Genomic DNA, 21218 nt, shown 5'->3' with positions numbered 1-21218 from the left:
CCTGCCTTTGTGTGCAGACATCAGATGGCAATAAAAAATGCTTCCCACTCCTCACACACACTCACCCTCGGGCGCTGCTTCTTCCCTCTGGCTCAACCGTAGGTTCCCCCGAAGCAGAATCTCTAATCAAGGCCTTCAAAACAAAAAGCGTTATTTATTCTATCTACGGTGCACAAATTTCAACAGCTCAAGCTGGGTGCCACCGGAGAGGAACCCCAAACACGAAAATCCCTGGGCAATTATACCCTTACAGTATAAGTTCCTGCCCCTCACACCATAGTCTGGTCCAACAGTAATATTGGGGTCTGGGGTCGTCTTCTCTCTCCTCGGGTCCTTTTTCTCGGCTCTAGGTGGGTTCTTTTCTCTTTCCTGTTTTTTAGGCCAGTGGTTACTATGTTCAAACTGGCTCTGGGGCTTTCCGAATCTTCTTATTCCTCCAGTCAGAGAATAAATAGGTCAACATCAAGCAAAAGCATTAAGCAAGCTACGAGCTCTGCTTTATCATGAAGGACTACTTTTAAGCAGCTAAACAGAGTTGTTAAAGCTCTCCAAAACTTATCAACAGCCTCTATAACTTATATACATTGCTGTGCTATTATAGCCTCACAGTTTTATCCCTTTATTGCCACGCACTGTTTACGTCTCGTTTGGCTGTGCTCCGCGTGCTCACATAGCTCAGCTTTGCTACCTTCCACAACAAAAATCAAGAAACTTGTAACTTGCAGCTTGTGTTTTTCACATATGTGGCTGAAATTATTAGCTAGACTGCTCTTATGCATAGTTTTAAAGGTCATCTTACAAGATACATTGATTTACTTTTTCTGAAATATGAGTCATGTAGGCCAGTTTGGGAGTTGTACCAAAAAGTTTTGGGTTGGTTTTTTTATTATTTTTGTACTTCCCATTACTAACCTTTTATTTGTAACTCACAAGATACTGAGGGTAAGATCATGGCCTTAGTGAGGCCTGTAATAGTTTTATCATTACTTCTTTTTTTTCATTTGTTGTATTTGAGAACAGCAGTCTTCCTGTTTTCCTGTGTTAAACAGCACTTATTGCTCCCGTCCACCCTGAGGAACACGTGCTACGCACACGTAAAGGACGAGGCGGGAGACAAACATGCTCTGCAGCACACATCCCAGTGGGATTCAGGATTTGGCTTAACTGGCCAAAAATTGCTATGAAGGTTCCAAATTCATATCACTTCCTGAAATGCTGGGCCTTACCCTTGAGACCTAAAGTCCATATGAAATTATACAGAGAGACTGTTAACTGTATCATGACCAGTACACTCTTTCCTTTCAGCTTGACATGGAATACCTTTACATTACTGATCAGCTGGTAGCAGAGCCAATAGTTTTTGAAGTTAGTGCTTATCTTTATTTATATTTAATTCACACAGGTTTATCGAGCAGAACTTGTACCCCTTAAAGAAAAGGTGCATCAAGTCAATGACCTCGCTCACCGGTTCGGTCCCTCTGATATTCAACTCTCCCAGTACAATCTCAGCTGTGTGGAAGACCTGAACACAAGGTGGAAGGTGCTACAGGTACATTTCCTATGACTTCTTTCTTTATGCTGCATTTAAGTAAATATTTTTTATTTCTGTGTGCTTATTTTTTCCCTGTGGAATAGCACCAAAGGTGTAGTAAGGCATGAAAAAGGAAGGAGGCTTTCAGTAATGGTGTCTCTATGAGAAAATAGGAGTTAAAGCTGATGCTGTATTTTCGTATGCTTCTGAATACTTTATCAAGTAGAAATCAGGTAACCCAGTTTTTCACATGGTTAAAGTTCTCATACAGTTAAAATACTTAATAGTTTATTTACCTTATAATATTAATATTTAGCAATTCTTCCTGGCAAATATATCGTGTGATAATTTCTTTTAACTAGCTTATCCATGTCTTACAGATATTTTTATGGTGAATATGGAATATTCACATAAGACGGTTTACTTCTGCTGCTTCATTCCTTTTACTATTGTTTAAATAATTTTCGGGAGCAGCAGTTCTAAATAAATTCCTTATAGGCAGATTAATGATTCTGTGCAGTGGAACCTTTAAAGTCACACCTATAGAACCAATTATAACATTACAAAGCATTACATTCATTCAGGTAATTAGCAGGGCGTGATACTGCAAGTAAAGCTGTTCAGACAGGGATTTTATAAATTGAGCTGGAAAAGCCAAAAAATCTGGAAGACAAAATGAGTATCGCCAAAATGTTTATCCCACATATGAGAGAAATCACATCTGGTTAGTTTTTTTAAAAACAAAGGCTGATCGAGTCAACAAATTTGCCGTGATTCATTGAAAAATACCTTATTTCACTGATAAACTAGTTAACTAAGTTTCAGTGGTTCAGTGAAATATACTTCATTACTTCAGCAGGAAATAAGGGAAAGTGGGAAGATTTTTCAGACTAAAAGCACTTAGGATATGAAAAAGTCATACAAATCTGAGAGAAAGCCCGAGATAAATGTTTTCTTGTTATCATTCATGAAAGCATTAAACAGAGGTCCAACTTCACACTGTTTAAAAATACATAGGGCAAATCACACATTCACACACATTTCAAAGATAATACGCTCTTTTTCCACGGAGCACAGGAAGCATTGCGAACAATTCACTTTTCATTGTAAATTATTGTCTCAATTTATCAAATCCAGATTATTTGGAAAACAGTGTTTCATCTTCTATTTAGATAGATGCTTGGAGACAGTATGTCAGAGTGGGACGTTAGAGCTGATAGAACAGATAGTTAATTGGAATATTATGGTTTACTGTCTTTTTTCATATTTACCTAAATGTCATCTGGAAGATATGGAGAGCAAGGTGAAAACACTCAGTAGATTTTTAAACATATCCTGAGGGGAAAAGACATAAGTAACTTTGAAGGATTATCATGTACAAAAGTCCAAGATGTGACCCCTGGGAGGAAGAGCACATCTGTTCCTATAATATAATTTTTCTACTTAAAAGGGAGAAGAGTTTGAGACATTTTGAGAGACAGAGCTCATTTTTGTTAGAATAGAATAAAATAGAATAGTTCAGTTGGAAGGGCCGTACGACAATGGTCTAGTCCAGCTCTTCTACATATGAAGTCTGCTGGACATTGACACTCACCCCTGCGTGGCACTTTTTAGAGTATTACATACTGTTCTGTGTTAGGGTGTGACCAGCACTCCAGTTAAGTGTGATACTATTTATAGAAAACTGAAATTTTGGCCACACAATAGGAAAAGCAAAAATACAAATAATCTTTGTTTCATGCAAAACCATTCTACTTCCAAGATAGGTTCCTATTGTTTGTTTCTGGTTTTCAGTTTGAGTGCTAGGATTTATTTTTTTTTTTATTCTGCCTTTTTTTTTTTTTTTTTTGACTAATTGCCTTTCCTACACTAATGTCACATAAAATATCTCCTTAATACTTTAGTCCTTCCATCATTTTTTCTATTGATTTCAGCCTTCTATGAATTTTCATGTGTCTTTCTTTTACACTACCCATGTTTTCTCTTTGGCTTCTATTTATTCCTTTTTTCAAAAAAGTATTTCTTTCTGTGTTCCTACTCTTCTCTGCCTTTCCCCATCTTACTTCCCTTATTTCTGTGATTTTTTGTTGTTGTTGTTCTTCCCTTTTTCTCCAGCTATAATGCCTCTTAGTTTACTTGTCATTTTTTTCCCCTCAAAGGTTAGATCTCTCTCTTTCCTTGTCATGTTCCTAATGGGGAAAATATTTCTTACCGCTGTATCCTATTTCCTAGAAAATATCACTGCAGAAAATCATAAAACAGAGGATTCTGTGCTATTACTTGCCAGAAAGATCCCCATTCTTGGTTATGTGTGGGAAAAGTACATAAGGACATAAGGTTTATCAGATCTGAAATAATAGTGAACTCTAGTGTTATGAGAAAGTTGCAGAGCATTGTGTAGAGGATGAAATAATGTCTTGTTTGTTGCTTTATTAACACTGGGACTTCCATAAGATCAGAGGATGAAATGTATCATTTTAAGCCAAATCTTACAGAGATTTAATATTATATTCATTTTACAAACATAGGAATAAGGCCAACCATATTCAGTCATTTGCAGTATTGCACAGTGGTTGTACAGTGAGATTAGTACTATTAGTGAATAGTATCAAATATTGCTGCAGAATCTTCCAAGGACTTCATTTATATTTCTGCAATAAGGCATGTTTGCAATTAATTTACCTTTTTTGTGTTCCATTTTGGTCAATATACACTGGACTATTACTGGAAGAAAAACGTATGGAAAGCACTCAGCCAATTACAGACTTAACCAACCCTAGTTTTGAAGTGTTGTGTGGAAGTGTATTCCATTAACAAAAGCTAATGCACTCAGCTCGGTCACTGAAAAATGTATCATCATTTGTGAATTTTAAGCAATGTGAAAATAATTAGCTTCATGCCTTTAAAGGAGTAGTTTTGAGGAATATATGCTGTTTATTTTTCCATTTCTCTTAAACATGAAAGGAGATAAAATCTCTCCGGGGAGCTATTTGTTATGAATTTCACAAGGAGCTCTCATGTTCAGATCCTGTGTGCTTCAAACAGTATATGTAATGAGATCATCCTGGGGGAAATCATGTCTTGCAAACTCTTGCTTACTTCCAGTCGACATTTGAGGAGCCAGGGAGACCAGATGGGTGGGAGTTATATCCACTTCACTTTGGTCAGAGAGCCGGTGGGTGTAATGCTGGTCAAAAGGCAAAGCCTCTGACATGTAAAAGAATTTACAAGTATCCCATGGGGAACATAGCCTTCAGTCATCAAGAAAGACTTTTTTGGTTTAAGGCAAATTGTATTTACTCTTATTTAGAATTGTACCTCTAATAAGCTGAAAAATGTAATAAGAACTGTCTTTTATCCAAAAAAATGTATCTTTTAAGAGATTTTGTCATGGTATTTATATTTCAGTGCTTTTAGTTTAGCAAGTTGTAATGAACTGTGGTCATTTGTGAGCGGGCGTCTGTCCATAACAGTGGGCCCAGGCTGTCTAGTTCGTAAAACTAAGCAACCTGGAGGAAGCGCATAAAATGACTAGAGCTAAACCAGCCCATACCCTGCAGAGAGAGAGAGAGAGAGAGAGAGAGAGAGAGAGACATATAGACATATATACAGATTTACAGTTGGACTTGATGATCTTAAAGTTTTTTTCCAACCTAAATGATTCTATGATTTCTCTCTCTCTAAAGCGTGACTGTAAAGAAGCATTAGCCCCAATTTCAGTATCGTTCCTAACTCCTCACCTCACCTTGAACCAGTAGCAAAGACTCTCCAGCACGTGGGGATTTGAAGATTGGTGTGGCGCAGAAGTACGCTGCCTCTTGTTAAAGGGTCCAGCCACAACTATTATACTGTTCCCTCAAACAGCACTCTTTGCTTGCAAGAGCTGCTTGAAGAAACAGCAGGCTTTTAATACCACTGCAGGCAGTTATCTAAAGTTACATCAGTAGTTTTATTTGTATTCTGCTGAGGACGGGCTCTTTACTGAGCTGTGTAATGCACACTGTTGTAATAAATATCACTGCAATGAATTATTTCAAAAAACAGCATCTTCCGGGTGCTTCACAAATATTAGCTGGTTCTTTCAACCTTTGGTGAGAAATACGAATGAATCTTACTATCTCTGTTTGCAGAGGAACTAACATCGAGAATATAAAAGCCAAAAAGGAAATCCCTCCTTTCCTGAAATCGGTGTGAAATTGTGACTATGCATCAGAGTCTTGCTGGCCTCCATATGTAAATGTCCCACCAAATATAAATGATAGATGTTTTCAAATATTTGTTCAGATCCATTGAATCTCTCACAAGCTGAGTCAGGGGCATTCTGGGCAGCAGTCCTCAGCTCACACCCCGCTTTTGATAGGGGATGGGCACCAGGGCAAATAAGTTGCATCAAAAGTTGTTGTTGAAATCATCACTGACCTATTATAGTAGCTTTTAGGTTTAGTTTTTTTTCGATTTTACTTCACCTTCTCTCCTCCATGCCTTCTGCAAGAAAAAAATCCTCAGAAAAGAAGCAAAATAACAACAAAAAGACACATGTAGAAGACATGTTTTTTCAGGTCTCTCACAGTTGAATTGACACAAGTTTATCAAATTCTCAGGTCCTTTTTTTTATTTCTACATGCATAGCGTGGTAATGGTTTCAGGAAGTACACTTCAGGTCTAAACCATGTAATTAAAATTTGAATGTGATTAAGGATAGTCTCTCATATCATTTTTCCAAAAGAAAAAGAAAAACATTTTCTGGTTCTTTACAGATCAGTTGTCCAATTGTTACTGCATAGGAATCTCACACAAGAAAGCTCTAGTCATATAATTAAACAGAAAATCTGCCTTAACTTTATGTGTATCTTACAAGAAAAAGTATTTATTCCAAATTAAACAGTGAGTGTAAACTGGGGGTATGTTAAAAGTGGATAGATTGGCAGATGATGCAACAGTAGCAAGAAAGAAGTTTCTTCCTCCGCAGGAGACAAAGAATGTCATGTATATAAGAATGTGCCATATAAAAGGCAGTTAGACTTTTATATTTGAGCATTATTACCTTTCTATTACCTTAGCAGTTTCTCCTTCCACTGTGTCGTTTCATTACTTTTAATAATTAATTTGCTTCTGTTTGTTTCCTTTTCCTTTTTTTAAACTATATTTTGACTTACATCATCTGTAAGTAGCTGACAAAAACAGGAGATAACTTTCTAAATATACGGAGTCAAAATTCTAGCTCATCTGTAATTACACTAACTAAAACATTACTAAAACCATAGTTCTTTTCAACCTTGAAATTTGAAATTATTTTAGTAGTTGCAGGTTTCATCTTCCCAGCAGAGGGAGATTTTGATCCTTTTTGGAAGTTGTGTTTTCCCATCAGACTCTTTAGTTAAAATGTTGTTTTGTATGTTCCGTGAGAACTGGAACTTCTGCCAAAACCACAGTTGTCATGGCTCTTTAATGGTCTCTTATTTATTTAATTGGCTATGCCAGTTGGCTTCAGAATTCATGTGCCCGTGTGTTTTTCTTCATTTCTGTTAGCTTGAGTCTCAGTTTTGCTCAATGTTTGTCTACAAAAATATACATATAGATTCTTTTTACAGTCATTCATTCTTTAGAGATCCGATTTATTTATTTCTGTAAGCTAGTGGAGGAAGGCCAGCTATCTGAATTGGGATTCAATTCTTCTAATGAAGTGTGTGTCAAAAATTGGAAGGATTCCTTCCTAAATTAGGAGGACATCTTCATTGTTCTTTGTGGCATGTTTAGGGCAGTCAGTGAAAGAAAGTGTGTAAGTATAAATGGGCATGGTTATCACCAACAGCCATGCCAGCAGGAAAACTAATAAAACAATGTTAAAGTTATGATGTTCTGTGTGATGAATGTCAGTTTGTTGCAACTGTAAATGCTAGTCACTTTTGGTTATAGAAGATACATTCCTTTTAGAGTTTTGTTATCCTTTTTTGACTTCCTTTACTTCAGAATTTTGTCCTCTGTGACGATTTGTCTTGAAGAACCACACAGAAGAACAGCAGTTTGCCCTACTTTGTATTCTCGTTTCAATATGCCTATATAGATTTCTTTTGATGTATTTTTTTGTTTCTCATATGGGTATATGGGACTATAAAAAAACTGACTTATGTTGTTTATAAGTACAAAGAAAAGCACTTTAAAATTATCAAATGCAAGAATATATGTTACACATGCCACTTGAATTTAGCACTCTGTTGTACAACCTTTGCATATACAAAATATTCTGAAAGAGCTCCAATTTATCTGGTTGATGGATAAATGATATGAAGAGAATGGGCATATTGATATATGTTAGTCTTGTTTCCTTATGAAATAAGCCTTGCGCAATTTACTTCCACCTGTCAGCAGTTCTAGATTACATTTGGCAGTGCACATCTATATGAGTCACACCAGACTATATTTAGGATACTGGGGGAAACTGAGGTTATGATACTGTTGAAAATGTATTCACTGGAAACCAACATCCACTAGTTCTGTCGCTTTTTAGTCAAGCAGTTTTAGCTAAATCATTCAGTTCATAGCTCTTTAACTTACTAATTTACTAGCCACCATTAAAACTGTACTGAAGATGGAATTATTCATATTCTTTAATGTTCATGATCCCTAATACCTGAGCATCTTAAAAACATTAATTGAAATTATTTCTGAAAAGTCCCTTTGACAAGGAAAGTGGAAATTACATTTGGAGAATTAAAGCTCTGAGTTTCAGTCCTACAAAGGTGCGTAGAGTATGGGAGTTGGGCATTTTTACCTTGGATACTAAAATTGGACAGGTAGCTTCATTTTTTTTCTTATCCAAACTGAGACAATATGGCCTGATTTTTTTCACCATCTTTTTAGGTCTGTGACCTGATTCCAGTCAACTCTGTTTAGGCTGTTCATTATGAAAATTTGGGGGAGGGGGGTTAGGGTAAGAAGTTGTGAGGGTGAAAAGCTGGGAAGTGCACAAACTCAGCAGCAGTCAGAATAGTGAAAGCAAACAAGGACAAACCAAAGATGAACCTTGCAATTACAAGTCATTCTCCAATCCTGACTTCCACATCACGGGTCCTTTTCCTCGCCAAAATGTTATCAACTGTCAGAGTTCATAATTCGTGGGTTAGATTTTAAAATGCAATAGAATAGGACAGGATTGCGTAGGGTCGGGTAGGGTAGGATACATTGTCAGCTATCTGCTGACACCAGAAGGATGATGAGTCTTAGCAATTTCTGGTTCTGCTCCATACCCTGCGGGGGATATACTCTGCTGACACAGATCGTCTGTCCATTCATGCCCGCTTGGTTTGAAGCGAGGTTAAAGCAGATGTACAAAGTTTGCTTTGGATTTGGAACACGTTTACCGCAGATAGAGCGTTCACAGAATTTAAGAGCTGTCCTGTAAAGGCGCTCTCTAATGTGATTTTCAGAGGCTTGTAATTCAATGAAACTTCAATTAATATCCTTGGAAGGAGTATAAAACCTCTTAGACTCCAAGTCCCAGTTCCAAAGTATTGTTAAAGGTTTTTAGAGGGGGAGACTCCCCAGTTTTGCTAATCCCTCCTTCTGAAATCCTGTGAATTTTTTTAGAAGAAACTTAATTTAAAGTGATAAAATCCCCAAGGTAGAGAAATAATGCGCAAATTTCCAGTGCAAAAGGTTAATGTTAGCCAATTTTTTTTCTTTGTTGAGTCATTTTGTGTCCGACACATCGATTACATGTTATATCACTGCAGATATTTTTATGTCAGACTGTCTACTTTCAGGTTACAGAAAGCTTTTACAGTCTTTAGGCTATGTGGTATTGTGTGCTGTATTTTCTAAATCTTTTTGCTTCAGTAAGACTTTAAGCTAAGTAAGATATTCTTGCCATTTTAGAAACTACTGTTAACAATAGTGTTTAAAATACTAAAAATGTCAGTAGCATTAAGTTGTGACATAGTTTTAAAACCAGCCGTTGTAGGTGGTTATGTGTGTCATTTTCAGAATATTTTCACAAGGTACTCTCTAAAATTGCCGTTGTAGATTTCGTCACACCTTGAGTAAAGCTGAATGTTGTGCCCTTATATAGAAAATTCTTGGCAGTGTGGAAGTCACGTAATAGTATGTTAACTGTAGAGGAGGGCACTTTATAATTAAAATGGCTGAACTCTCGGTATGTGTTGTGTGTGCAAACGTTTTCTATAAAGTGCTTCCTAATTTGGATCCACCTGGCACAACACAGGCAAAAGGAATTATTTCAAGATGCTCATTGCTCCTGTGGCTTATCTAAGCCATTCGATTCTTGTGCTTGCTGTTACTTTATAAAACACCGATACTGCAATAACCTTTAGAAATGCACCGTTTAGTTGCAGAACAAACGTAGTATAAATTACAGTTCTTGACCCAGAGCTTACAATTTCAGTTTTTATTCGTATTAAGTTGTTATTTCTTTTGTACCTGGAGAATTGTAGCAACATCCAAATCCTACGTTATGGAAATGAATTCTTTAGAGTATACCATTTTGTCTGGGAATCCTCAAGTGTGTACATTAAAGATTCAATTAGTCTTTTCCGTTTCTTAGGTGTTCAAAGTTGGTTCTCTACCACAGCTCAGTTTGTTTTAAAACAAAATTAATGGCATGACTAATTCGTATTAATCAATCTAGAAAAATAAGCCTAAGTCTAAGTTTGTAGATAATTTATTCATTGTGTTGATGTTGTCACTTTCATCCCTCTGATGTCTTATATTGCTCTCAAGCGTTTTGTGTCCTTTTCTCCCAATACCCTCATTTATGACTCTCTTTCATCTGTAAAAACAACAAGTTCTGTCCTACTTATCTGACATATAGCTGATAATACAGCGCTGTTTCAACAGTGCAGTGATTTTGAGGGTATTCAGAAGAAGTAGAAGAATGTGTCTTCCATAAAATAGCTTTGTGTTTCTTGTATATCCCAGCATTCTAGTTCCTTATCTCAAAACATCACATTTCAAATCCTGAATTTGGTTTGTCTGTGCTTTTGCAAGCCAAAGAGCTAAGATAACTGAATTTGGTTTGCACATCAGTTGTAGCTGGCTGCAATATATCCCTGAATCTGGCTAGGCTTACCTGTAAAGAGAAAGGGTTTGCATTTTCCTCATAAAGCCTTCATAACTTTATGCAGCTGTGAATGACGTGAAATACCAGTATGGTCTGTTGCAGAAATCATTCAGGCTCCCTCTTTTTAAAAGTCAAGATCTAATCTTTTTTCTTCGTCAGTGAATAGGAGGTCAACTCTCGGCAAATAAAGTTTCTGAAAGACAGAGACAAATCCAGTTTTATACTCACCACTTTTCTCTCTCAACACTCTGCCCCCACATTGTTAGATTGTGCTCAGTAATTCCCCCAGCTGATGGGATAAGCCCGTGGTGTTTAACAGTGCCAGGTCGTGCTGATTATTTTACCTTTGCCAATGACACTCTGCATAATTTTTCAAATTATTTTAACCACCTTGTGCATGAATTTACATGTTTTTAGACAGGTATCCATTTATGGATCAGAAAGGGATGTTATGAAACTTGGTTAAATTAGAATGAAACTGTGTTGATTTGGTGTAAATCATAGTAGCCTTTTAATTTGACTGTAGTTCTGATAGTTTACATAGTCTAAGGGTCTTCCCCATTCCCTAGAAAATGAGGTCAGAAAAACAAACGCTATTTCATGTAAATTTGTGTTTATAAGTATTTATTGTTAAACAGGCCAAGGCCCCTGAATCACACCTAGTAGTGTATTTGTGATGTGAGCTGCACTACAATATGTGGAAAGGGCTTTGGACACAAATTATGATCTTATATTATTCAGCATATTTTTTGAAAGCGTGGTTATATTTAAGGAAAATGTGGATGTTGTAAAATCTACTTCCATCAGTTTGTGAACTTATTCCAGAAAACAAATCCCAGACTTTTTAACATAACATTTACATGCCATTATGTGGTATTCAGTGGTAACTTTGCTCTGTAAAAGAAGAGGTACAGACTTTAGACTGGTATGTTAGAGCTTAAGCCATCATGGGCCATTGGCTTTGTGTGCGCTGCCATCCCTTACAACTGTCCTGACTGTTGTCCCTGCTGAGCTTGCATAGCTCAGATATCCTTACATGACCCAACAGCAACATTTGTGCCTTTTTGCGCCAGAAGAAAACCCCTTTATTGTACAGTTTATCAAAGAACATCCTAGAAAAGATGTAAAAGCTGAAAGAATAAAAAGTCTGAGTCGCTGTTTTTAGAAAGTTAATCAGTTCTTAAACCTTTAGATAGGAAATTTCATTTGTTCCTGATCCTTCTAGCTTTTTGGAGGAATAGTCCCCAAAAGATGTATTCACAGTTGTACATACACAAAGTAAATTTCATGAGCTCCCGGGCTATATTATTTACATGAGCAGTATATTCACACAGCAGTGTTACTGCTGAGAGATACTGTATTTCACTGTCTTTCTCATATTCAGACAGGCTCTAGCTTGCCAGAGATTTTTAATTTATTTTTTTTTCTGAATGAGCATATAACTAACAGATGTTTGGTTTTGGCTCCATGTCTACATTCTTTGAAAGCTGGAGAATTAAATTGCTGACATTCAGACAACACTAATTCACATATCCAGGGAGCCTAATTTGCCATCCCTGAGATCCTGATTCCTGGTGTTCATGGGTTTAAAAACCATTTCAGTGACACAATATAAGAATAGGCTGGGGAGTTTCAATAGTATGCTCCTGCTAAACATAATCACATTTTATAAACATCTGCGTCTTTACTAGTGTGATTCATCTCTAAGCTGTATACAGCTGTGTTTCCAGTTTCAATTAACAGTCCCTTAATTGCATATCCATCTCATGTTACTAATTTAGTTAATTTATTCATAATTAAGAGTATTATATTTTCTACGAAGGTTTGTTGAGCTTAGTACATTATAAAAAATAAAAAACCCCTAAGGCTGAGGGATTTTGATTCTTGCAATAGTCACATGAGAACAAAAATGTCATTCACGCACCTAGAGAGGAAGACAAGATATAAGGGACAGCTTTTTCTCTTCTTACTGTGGAATGAGAAACCTTTGGAAGTGTTTTGCTTTGTGTTTGAAAGCAAATGACAGTATGAATGTGCTCTCTTCTCCTCGGTTTTACCATTCTCCCTTTTGCCCAAAATCTAATGTAATTCTATAGTTTAGACTGATACAGTGGGTTTTAGTATGTAAAAGGCAATGATAACACTAAAAAGGGTGTTACAAGAACAGAGGTATGTCGGAGCAAATCAGAGTATGTAGGAGCAAATCATCCTGCCTCATGCATTTTTGTCCTCTAACTTTTATATTTTAGAGTACAATGTATTTAAAAGGACCTGTGTGATTAGGACGTGTGAGATAACTTAAAAATTAAGCCTGAGACACATTCAGGTGGAAGATAAGGACTGTCTTAGTAATATTATTTATCAAAAGACCTGTTTGCTTTTTAGAAAGTATATTTTGTATATCAGTACAAGAATATTGTGTGCAAAATGGTTTAGAAATCCTAGAAACAAACCTTCTTGCAGTTGTCCACAATCCAATGATGTTCTTCACTTACCGTTTTAGCAGGATTGGTTACAACTCTCCAGTACTTTGTAAATACAGATGCTATCTTCTCCATTATCTTTACAAGCCCTACTGGGAAATTCATTCTAGGAAATGTCTACAATACTAAGGAGTTGTATGTATAAATGGTCCTCTTAAAAAAGAAGAAGAAGAAAAAACCAAAAACTCATCTTTAGCTTGAAGAGTAGTTTGATACTAGTGTGTTAGTGAGCAGGTGAGCAGAACCTTGAAAGTTCAGCATTTCTTTCTGGAAAAGAAAAGAGGGAGAAATACAGGACACTCTTTCCTTTTTAAAACCAAAAATATTTGGTAGTTGTTTGAGATAAGTATTATTTCCTAAGTAAGTAGACTATTACATTGCTATAATTTGAAGTAAGCAGAGGGCTAAGTTGTACAGAAAACATTGAAATAGTCTGATCAATATGTCTCAAGCAGAGCTTCAGGTTTTTAATGACAGCTGCTGAATCCCTTCTAGCTGAAAATCACAGTTGTCTGCTGCTTCTTCCTTTAATCTTCTCCTTCCTCCAATCTGCTTGATTCTCTTTTTAGTTTCTCTCATTGCTTCTTTTCTCCTTGAAGCTTCCTTTCTTCCTCTTCATATAAGCTTCTCCTTGTCTGTCGTACCATCTACAGTCTTACTGCTGCTTATTAAAAAAGGGCTAGGAAGAAAATCATTAAACAAACAAATAGAGAACACAGCTAGAAAATTTGTAATCTAACTTGAGAAGAAAAGAAAGGGATGGAGGGAGGAAAAGTGCAATATAAGGTGCAGATGAGGTATGCTTTTAGTCATGGCAGTTTTGCGAATCACAACCTTTACTTCTCCCAAGGAATCTCTTGAGATCAGAGTTAGTGAAAGATACAGCCACGCTCTAAGCAGACTTCTAAAGCTCTTCAAAGCAGACAGTCTCATAATTTTCTTTTCTTTTACTTGTCAAATATTAATGCTGGAATGTAATCTTCTGAAGATAATAAAAGTTTGAACCATTTCAACCTTTTAGCTGCATACTCTGTGTATTTAGCAAATAGAATAACAGTTGCAGTGCTAACCTTGCTGTACGAATTCTAGGCTGCCCCACCTTTTTTGATTAAAATGGTGATTAGGGTTAAAGGAGATTATAGCAATTTGCCAGGGTCCTGTTGCACTGCAAGCTCAAGGTAAGAGAGGGTGATTCGAGTGCCTGCAGAAAGATAGATTAGCATGGGTTGATCAATCTTCAAGCTTCTGTGGATTTTTACTACCTAGGTTATTTGTGTACATTCTCCAGATTTTACTGTGCAAGAAGGGAGATGCATTCATTTTCTGTACACAAAAAAAAGTTAATAATTTTCTCCCTCCAAGGAGAGAGGGTCTTCAAAAGGGAGCACATAGTCCTTTTAAATTTTATTGTATCAATATCATACTCTGGAGTTTTGTTGCTTTTTCTTTTCCTTTTTCTTACTCTACATAAAATATAGGGTAATTGTACCTTGTGCTTCAGATGCTAATTTTAAACCCCGTGAAAGTCTATATGCATGTAAACCTAGGTGAATTTGTATTTTAAAGAGAATTCCACATGATTTGCTTATTTGTCTAGAGACATGCCTGACCCACAAGTAGAAAATAAATATAATATCCAGATCTTGAATCATCTTCCTGCTTAAATTAACCTTTTCAGTTTAAGGTTTTGGGTTCCGATCATTTGGGTTCAGAACTCTCAATTTCATGACATTAGACATGGGATTCCCATCCATGTTTTTCCCAGAAGAGGACTTTGTGCAATGCAGTATTAGGAAAAATTTGGTTGATTTTTACCTTCTGCATACTTTTACTGACAAAGAAGAAAATAAATACCTGTCATGAAAATATTGGTAGATTTTCACAGAATCATAGAATGGTTTGAGTTGGAAGAGACCTTAAACATCAACTAGTTCCAACCCCATGAGCAGGGACACCTTCCACTAGACCAGGTTGCTCAAAGCCCCATCCAACCTGGCCTTGTACACTGCCAGGGATGGGGCAGCCACAGCCTCTCTGGGCAACCTGTGCCAGTGCCTCACCACCCTCCCAGTAAAGAATTTCTTCCTTACGTCTAATCTAAATCTATCCTCCTTCAGTTTAAAACCATTACCCTTCATCCTATCACTACACTCCCTGTTAAAGAGTCCCTCCTCATCTTTTCTTTAGGCCCTCTTTAAGTACTGGCAGGCTGCTGTAAGGTCTGCCTGGAGCCTTCTCTTCTCCAGGCTGAACAACCCCAACTCTCTCAGCCTGTCCTCATAGGAGAGGTGCTCCAGCCCTCTGATCATCTTCATGGCCCTCCTCTATGGAGGAGGTCCATGTCTTTCTTATGTTGGGGGCCCCAGAGCTGAATGCAGTACTGCAGGTGGGCTACCAAATTTGTCAGGCACGATTTGCCTTTAGTGAAGCCCTGTTGACTGTCACCAATCACCTCCTTATTTTCCATGTGCCCTAGCACAGTTTCTAGGAGGATCTGCTCCGTGATCTTTCCAGGCACAGAGGTGAGACTGACTGGCCTGTGTTTTGTGTGTTTCAGCTTTGTGTCTTTAACCCCAGAGGACAATTTTACTTATTGTATACCCTCAGAACTCCTGAGGGACCTGGAACAGAAGATACGCCCAAGTAGTGGTAATCTGGATAGCACATGAGTAACAGTATTAACTGTGCTCACAGTTGCTGCTGCTTACAGAGTAAGCTGTTGAAATGACCAGCTCCAAATTTCAGTTCTGAATTCCCCATTGGTTTAGTCATCATTTGTTCTACTACTGGATATGTCTCTTTTATTAGAGAAATTTGTGTCTTTTGTAATAAATATTAGTCTTGAACTGTACTTCAGTTAATATTCCTTTTTTTTTCCCTCACAAAGAGTAACTCTTCAAAGACTGCTCTCTGATCCTAAGTAATGCAATAATAGACTGCCCAGCTATCTGGACACATCTTTCTCTGGATCAGCCAATACCTAAAATGTTTATGTTAAATGTTTACTTGTTATGTAAAACAAGTGTGGTCATTTTGAGTCCCTCTCACGTGGGAAATAGAGCTGTATTTAACTGACCACTAAAACGGCCCATTCTGGGCCTGACCAAGAAAGAAATCAGTAAAAGATCAAGAAAGGGAGAGGGATCATTTAGGCCATTGGAAGATCAGAGGTATTTCAGTTATGAAAAAGCAAGTTGCCCCTCTGAAAGGATGCCCACATCTGCTCCTAAGTGTAAGTGCAAGTGCTGTGTGCGTTACCTATGCTGGTCCTGTTTGCTTCAATGGAAAGCAAATACAAAGTTAGCAGGATTTATCTCCCTGCTTCCTGGTCATGTCGATCCGTTATCCTTCACTTGTGGAAAATCTTCAAAGGTTCTTGGCCTGTTATACTGAATAAGTAAGTCTGTGCAGATTTGAAAACCTAGATTTGGTTCTGAGGTTTCTGTGTGTGCCGTCTTCCCATTCTGAGGATTAAAGCAGCAGCCTCTCAAATTACTTCAGCAGGTTTTGGGTTTGGTTGTGGTTGGGTTTTATTTTTCCCCAATATTTGGATGCATAGGTGAACTTCTAGAATTTTAATTATGTCTGTATCAGATGAGCTGCAGAAATGTAAAAGGGTTTTGGGTGAGATTTAATTTTAGATAGCAGCTCAATTAACTGCATTTGTAAAAACTAGTGCAACTTTAATTAAATGTCTCTACATTAATTTAGTTATTTAATTGAAAATTTATTGGCATAGTCCTTACAATTTCTAACTCTTCCTGTTTGAGGATCTTAAATAACAGATCATAATAATAATTTCTAAAAAAAACCCCCAAACCTGTCTTTAAGGTTTTGCTAGATTTCTACCAGCTTCTTTCAAATAGCAGAAAGGGTTTTTTTCCCACTAAATACTTATTCTGGTTTATGGATTTTATAACAAGATTGACATCTGAAAATTCAACCTATAAATGGTGACTGAAGAAGTAGTTTCTTTTCTCATACGCGTTGGGGTTGGTTTGTTTTTATTCCATGTCAACTTTTGTCCTTTTTTCATCATCATATTGACGCTGGCTTGTACTACTACAAACCTACCACTCGCAAGATTTTTCAGGGCACAGGTGTGTTGGGGTTATTTGTGATGCATAGGGCAAGCAGTTTGAGTTCTGGGTTGCCACGATTCTGTGCTGTCAGAGGTATAGGAAGTAGGGGAGCAGGTCCAGTAAGGAGAGCAGGGGCCCAAGACACTTTAATCCTTTTGTAGTCTATCTCATGACCCAACAACACGAGAAAACCATTAACCATTTCTTTTCACAGTTAGGCTGCATCTATCCGAAGCAGAAATATATAATATATGTGTTAGTCTAAACATTATATATGAATTACAATTCTTTCCAACTTACCTTCCATTTCTGGACCTATTCCAATGATCACAATCTTCCAGTGATAGCACTCAGAATTTCCAGTAGTATATGCTTTCCTCTAATGAAAATTATTTCCACTGCCCTACATTTCCCTTACAATTGGAAAGTGAATTCCATTGATACTTTGCCAAAGAGACTGTTCATAATAATTTTCTTCTCCTTCCCAACACCTATTGCATGCATCAGTTGCATAAGTGGTAATTTGAAGCCTTTTTAGCACAGCTGGATATTTTCATTGATTCTTTTCATCTGAGCATCATTCATTAGAGTTCCTTCATCTTTTTGTCTGCAGTGCACTTTATCTACAGAATGCTGGGATCTGTACAACAAAATAGAACAAAATGTACAAGGACTTGAAGTCCTTTCAGTGTCATATCTGTCAGGTTACAAATTTGAGACAAACAAGCCCATTTTCTTGCCTTCCTTGAGGTACCTATTTATTTTAATTTATTCCATACTGACAAAGAAACTATGAGAAGTTGCACTTGATTGTTCCAATCCTCTTTCTTGTGATTTGCATTACTATTACCATTCCAAATATTCTTTAAAATATATACTTATGTAAATATAGGCTGGCATATAGAAAGTCTCAGGTTTGCTTTTCAGTACACACATGAATACTACGATCTCTGTCGCACAACTTCACCCTTTCCGTCAGGATAAGTATATGACCATACAGAACTCCTGTTCCTTGTTTTAGGAAAAAACAAGTTTGCCATCACAACCAACACCACTTTTTCAGGAATTTTGTAATTAAATGTGTTGTAAAAACTGAAAGTGTTATTGGGAGAGAACAACTAAGCTTTTTTAAAAAAAAATTATTATAAGTTTTAACATGTAAAGACTTTTGAAATTATCTAAGTGAAACTACAAACAGCTTTTTTTAAATGATGTTGCTTTCTGTTTCATTTTTTCTCAATATTATAATCTTATGCCCCCAGGAAATGTAACCACATTTTCTGCTCAGCTTTGCCACTACAAATACAAAAGTGGTGTGTGAGTACTTAACAGGCATAATATAAATAGTTGACATTGTCAAAGAAAACAATATATGTGAAATAAAGTACTCACTGTTTAGGTGAGTAAAAAAAAATGAGCTTTCTTGGAAGTGTTGGAGTGAAGTTTAACTATTAGTCAAACTTGCAGTTAGATCTTCTTTTCCAAATAGGAAAAAACCTATTTAGCAGACTTCAACACGAATGCTTACTTCCAAGATGGGTAGCATCTCAGATCAACTTGTTATTTGGGGAGCATTACCTGATTTCCTTCACCTGATTAATTGATGGGAATTCTTGACTAAATGATGGATTTGGGGTAAATGGTGGATAGTCTTTCTGTACTTTTTTATTTGCTGTCATTGAAATGCTTTATTTGTGGTCCAGCAGGTTGTTTGAAGTGAAGTTTGATTGCTATGTATTCTTGAATTGTTCAGTGAAAGAAACAGTAAGAGAGTAATTTTCCATGAAGGCATAGTGTAATATGTAAACCAGAAAGTTGGGTAGGACGTTAGGTTTATGACCTCATAAGCCATTTTTCTCAATGGTAGGAAGTGCTTCTAAATCAACCAAAATAACTTGTTAAAAAGAAAGTCTGAAGTAATGAACAACATAATTATGATCTCAACCTACTCGGCCAACTTATGAGATGGGTGGTGCTGCTGCTAGGACGGTTACTGTAGTTTCAGTGTCCCTGATAGCTGATGTAATGTCTGCAGACTGTTAGAGCTATAAAATTACAAATCCAGAAACTGGTGTCGATTGTGCTCCTTCTTAAAATAATACATGCTTATTTTAAAGGCTGTTTGCTCTAACAAAGAGTTCACATTCAAATACTTTGTATTACCTGATTGATATAGAACATGTCTAGATAGTAATAATAATAATAGTGTCTTCTATGGTAATATTCCAAGGGACTATGTTTCTTCTACACCATCATATCAAGAATGTTTATCCTAAGTCATTTCATTGTCACTCATTATTAATTGTTGTAATAAAGTCCACCTTTCCGCTCTTTTGGAAATGTTTTGCTTAATGGCCTCCATGTCCAGGTACATTTCAGCCATATTTTGTGTTCTTGAGCACAAAGGGAGATGCCCAGGCCTGAACATTTGTTCAGCTTCAATGTTAAGATACTCCTGAACTTCAGAAAGGTCAGGATTCAAGAGAGGCATCAAATCTGCAGCTTATTCTATAGCTTTGAAGCACTGCTGAAGCCAAAGAACTTTGACTTTCTACCAAGTATGAAGCAGGTGCTCAGTTACAAGTAATTGTGATGTGTATTTCACTTTGCCTTTCAAATAATAAATAATATTCAAGTCTGATTACTCAGTAACGTGCCTTGGGTTTACAAAATTATACAGTCTTGTTCTGATTTACAAAAGGTGGTCTGATCAACAAGGTTTTATTTTCTCTGTGCTTACTGCTACTCCATTGAATCTTGTTGATTCTCACTGTTTAATAGTAAGCATTTAACTGAATATTTATTCCCTCGTTCTTTACTTCTAAGATCATAGTCTGGCCAACAGCCAGACCTAATAAGATCTTATGATGAGAAGTGTCTTGGTATCCTAAGAATAAGTTCATAGTGTATGAAATACAATTTTTAGAACATGACTTCCACTGTTCCTAATATTCTCTAGTTAATATATCCTGGTAATGCAAGGAAACCTATAAATGGATCATTCAGGGATTATTCAGCATAATAAATCTGCATTTATAGATATAAACAGTAGAATTCTTGAAGATTAAGGCCAATATACTATAGCTAATATATAGCTATAGCTATATACTATACTATAGCTAATATACTATACTATAGCTAATATAACTCTATTAGGGAAGAAATGTTAGCTGCCCAGTATAGGAGCTGGTGAGTGGTTTCCCAATTAATAAGAAAATCCCACTTCTGTTGTTAAACAATTTCAAGTGCTCGTAACAGTGACAGCAAACTGGCAAGCAAAATGGTTTTGCTGATGCAGGAGTCGAGATTAGTAATGCATTTTCTCAAGGGAACAATGTTTGAACAAGTCCAAGGTTTCATTTTAAAACTAGGGGAAAAAAGGCCTATATTAAAATTACATCTTTTGACAGCCTAACTTAACTTTGAAGGCGCTCCTCACATTTCCAGTGTTATTGATTCTATCTTGAACCATAATGCAGACACAAATGAGTGGTTATAACTCTCTGGATAGACCTCACTTCTGTAGCTTTAGAGGATGTAGTCATGTCTGTGTGCTGTAAAAGTGCATAATCAATGATGCTGAACCTGTCCTGGATCAAAGACAGGAGAAAATATTGGTCCTGGGGTGAATTAGTTCTCTGGAAGTGAATTTTCTTGTGCCTCCTTGACTCAGTGTATTAAACCTTGTGCAACCGGATGTGAAAAAAACCCACAAAAAAACCCCGACTGTTTTACAAATGTGATATTTCATCAGTTATTTTCCAGAAGGCCTTCAGAGGTCTTCAGGCGGTTCAGATTTTTGCTAGTTAGAAAATGGCTTCACAAGAATGATTTGGAGTTTCTAGTAGTCTTACTGAAACAAACGCAGCTAAAGTTTAATTCTTCTCTTGCTCACCAATGTTCTGTACTTTCTAGATATTATTCTGTACTTAAGCAGACCATTTTTTAAATGAAGTTTTCTAAACTTCATCAGAATAATTTAAGTTCTGGGATGATTTTGGAAGGAAAGAAGTTGTTGGATACGTGTAGTCCTATGCATATGTTTA

General features: G+C 36.7%; 1 protein-coding gene across 4 annotated transcripts in view; it reads left to right on the top strand.

Annotated features, from left to right (window-relative positions):
- The window catches only part of DMD (dystrophin), a 1006632-nt gene that overhangs the window by 839465 nt on the left and 145949 nt on the right, over positions 1-21218 (top strand). For all 4 annotated transcript variants that reach the window (XM_010571327.1, XM_010571330.1, XM_010571329.1 and 1 more), the window contains one exon: positions 1403-1549. In XM_010571327.1, coding sequence (XP_010569629.1) covers positions 1403-1549 — 147 coding nt within the window. The remainder of the gene's footprint in view (positions 1-1402; positions 1550-21218) is intronic.

This window comes from Haliaeetus leucocephalus, unplaced genomic scaffold (assembly GCF_000737465.1).
Source record: "Haliaeetus leucocephalus isolate CR32 unplaced genomic scaffold, Haliaeetus_leucocephalus-4.0 Scaffold317, whole genome shotgun sequence".
Classification (NCBI taxonomy): domain Eukaryota; kingdom Metazoa; phylum Chordata; class Aves; order Accipitriformes; family Accipitridae; genus Haliaeetus; species Haliaeetus leucocephalus.
This window is presented reverse-complemented; position numbering and strand designations above follow the sequence as displayed.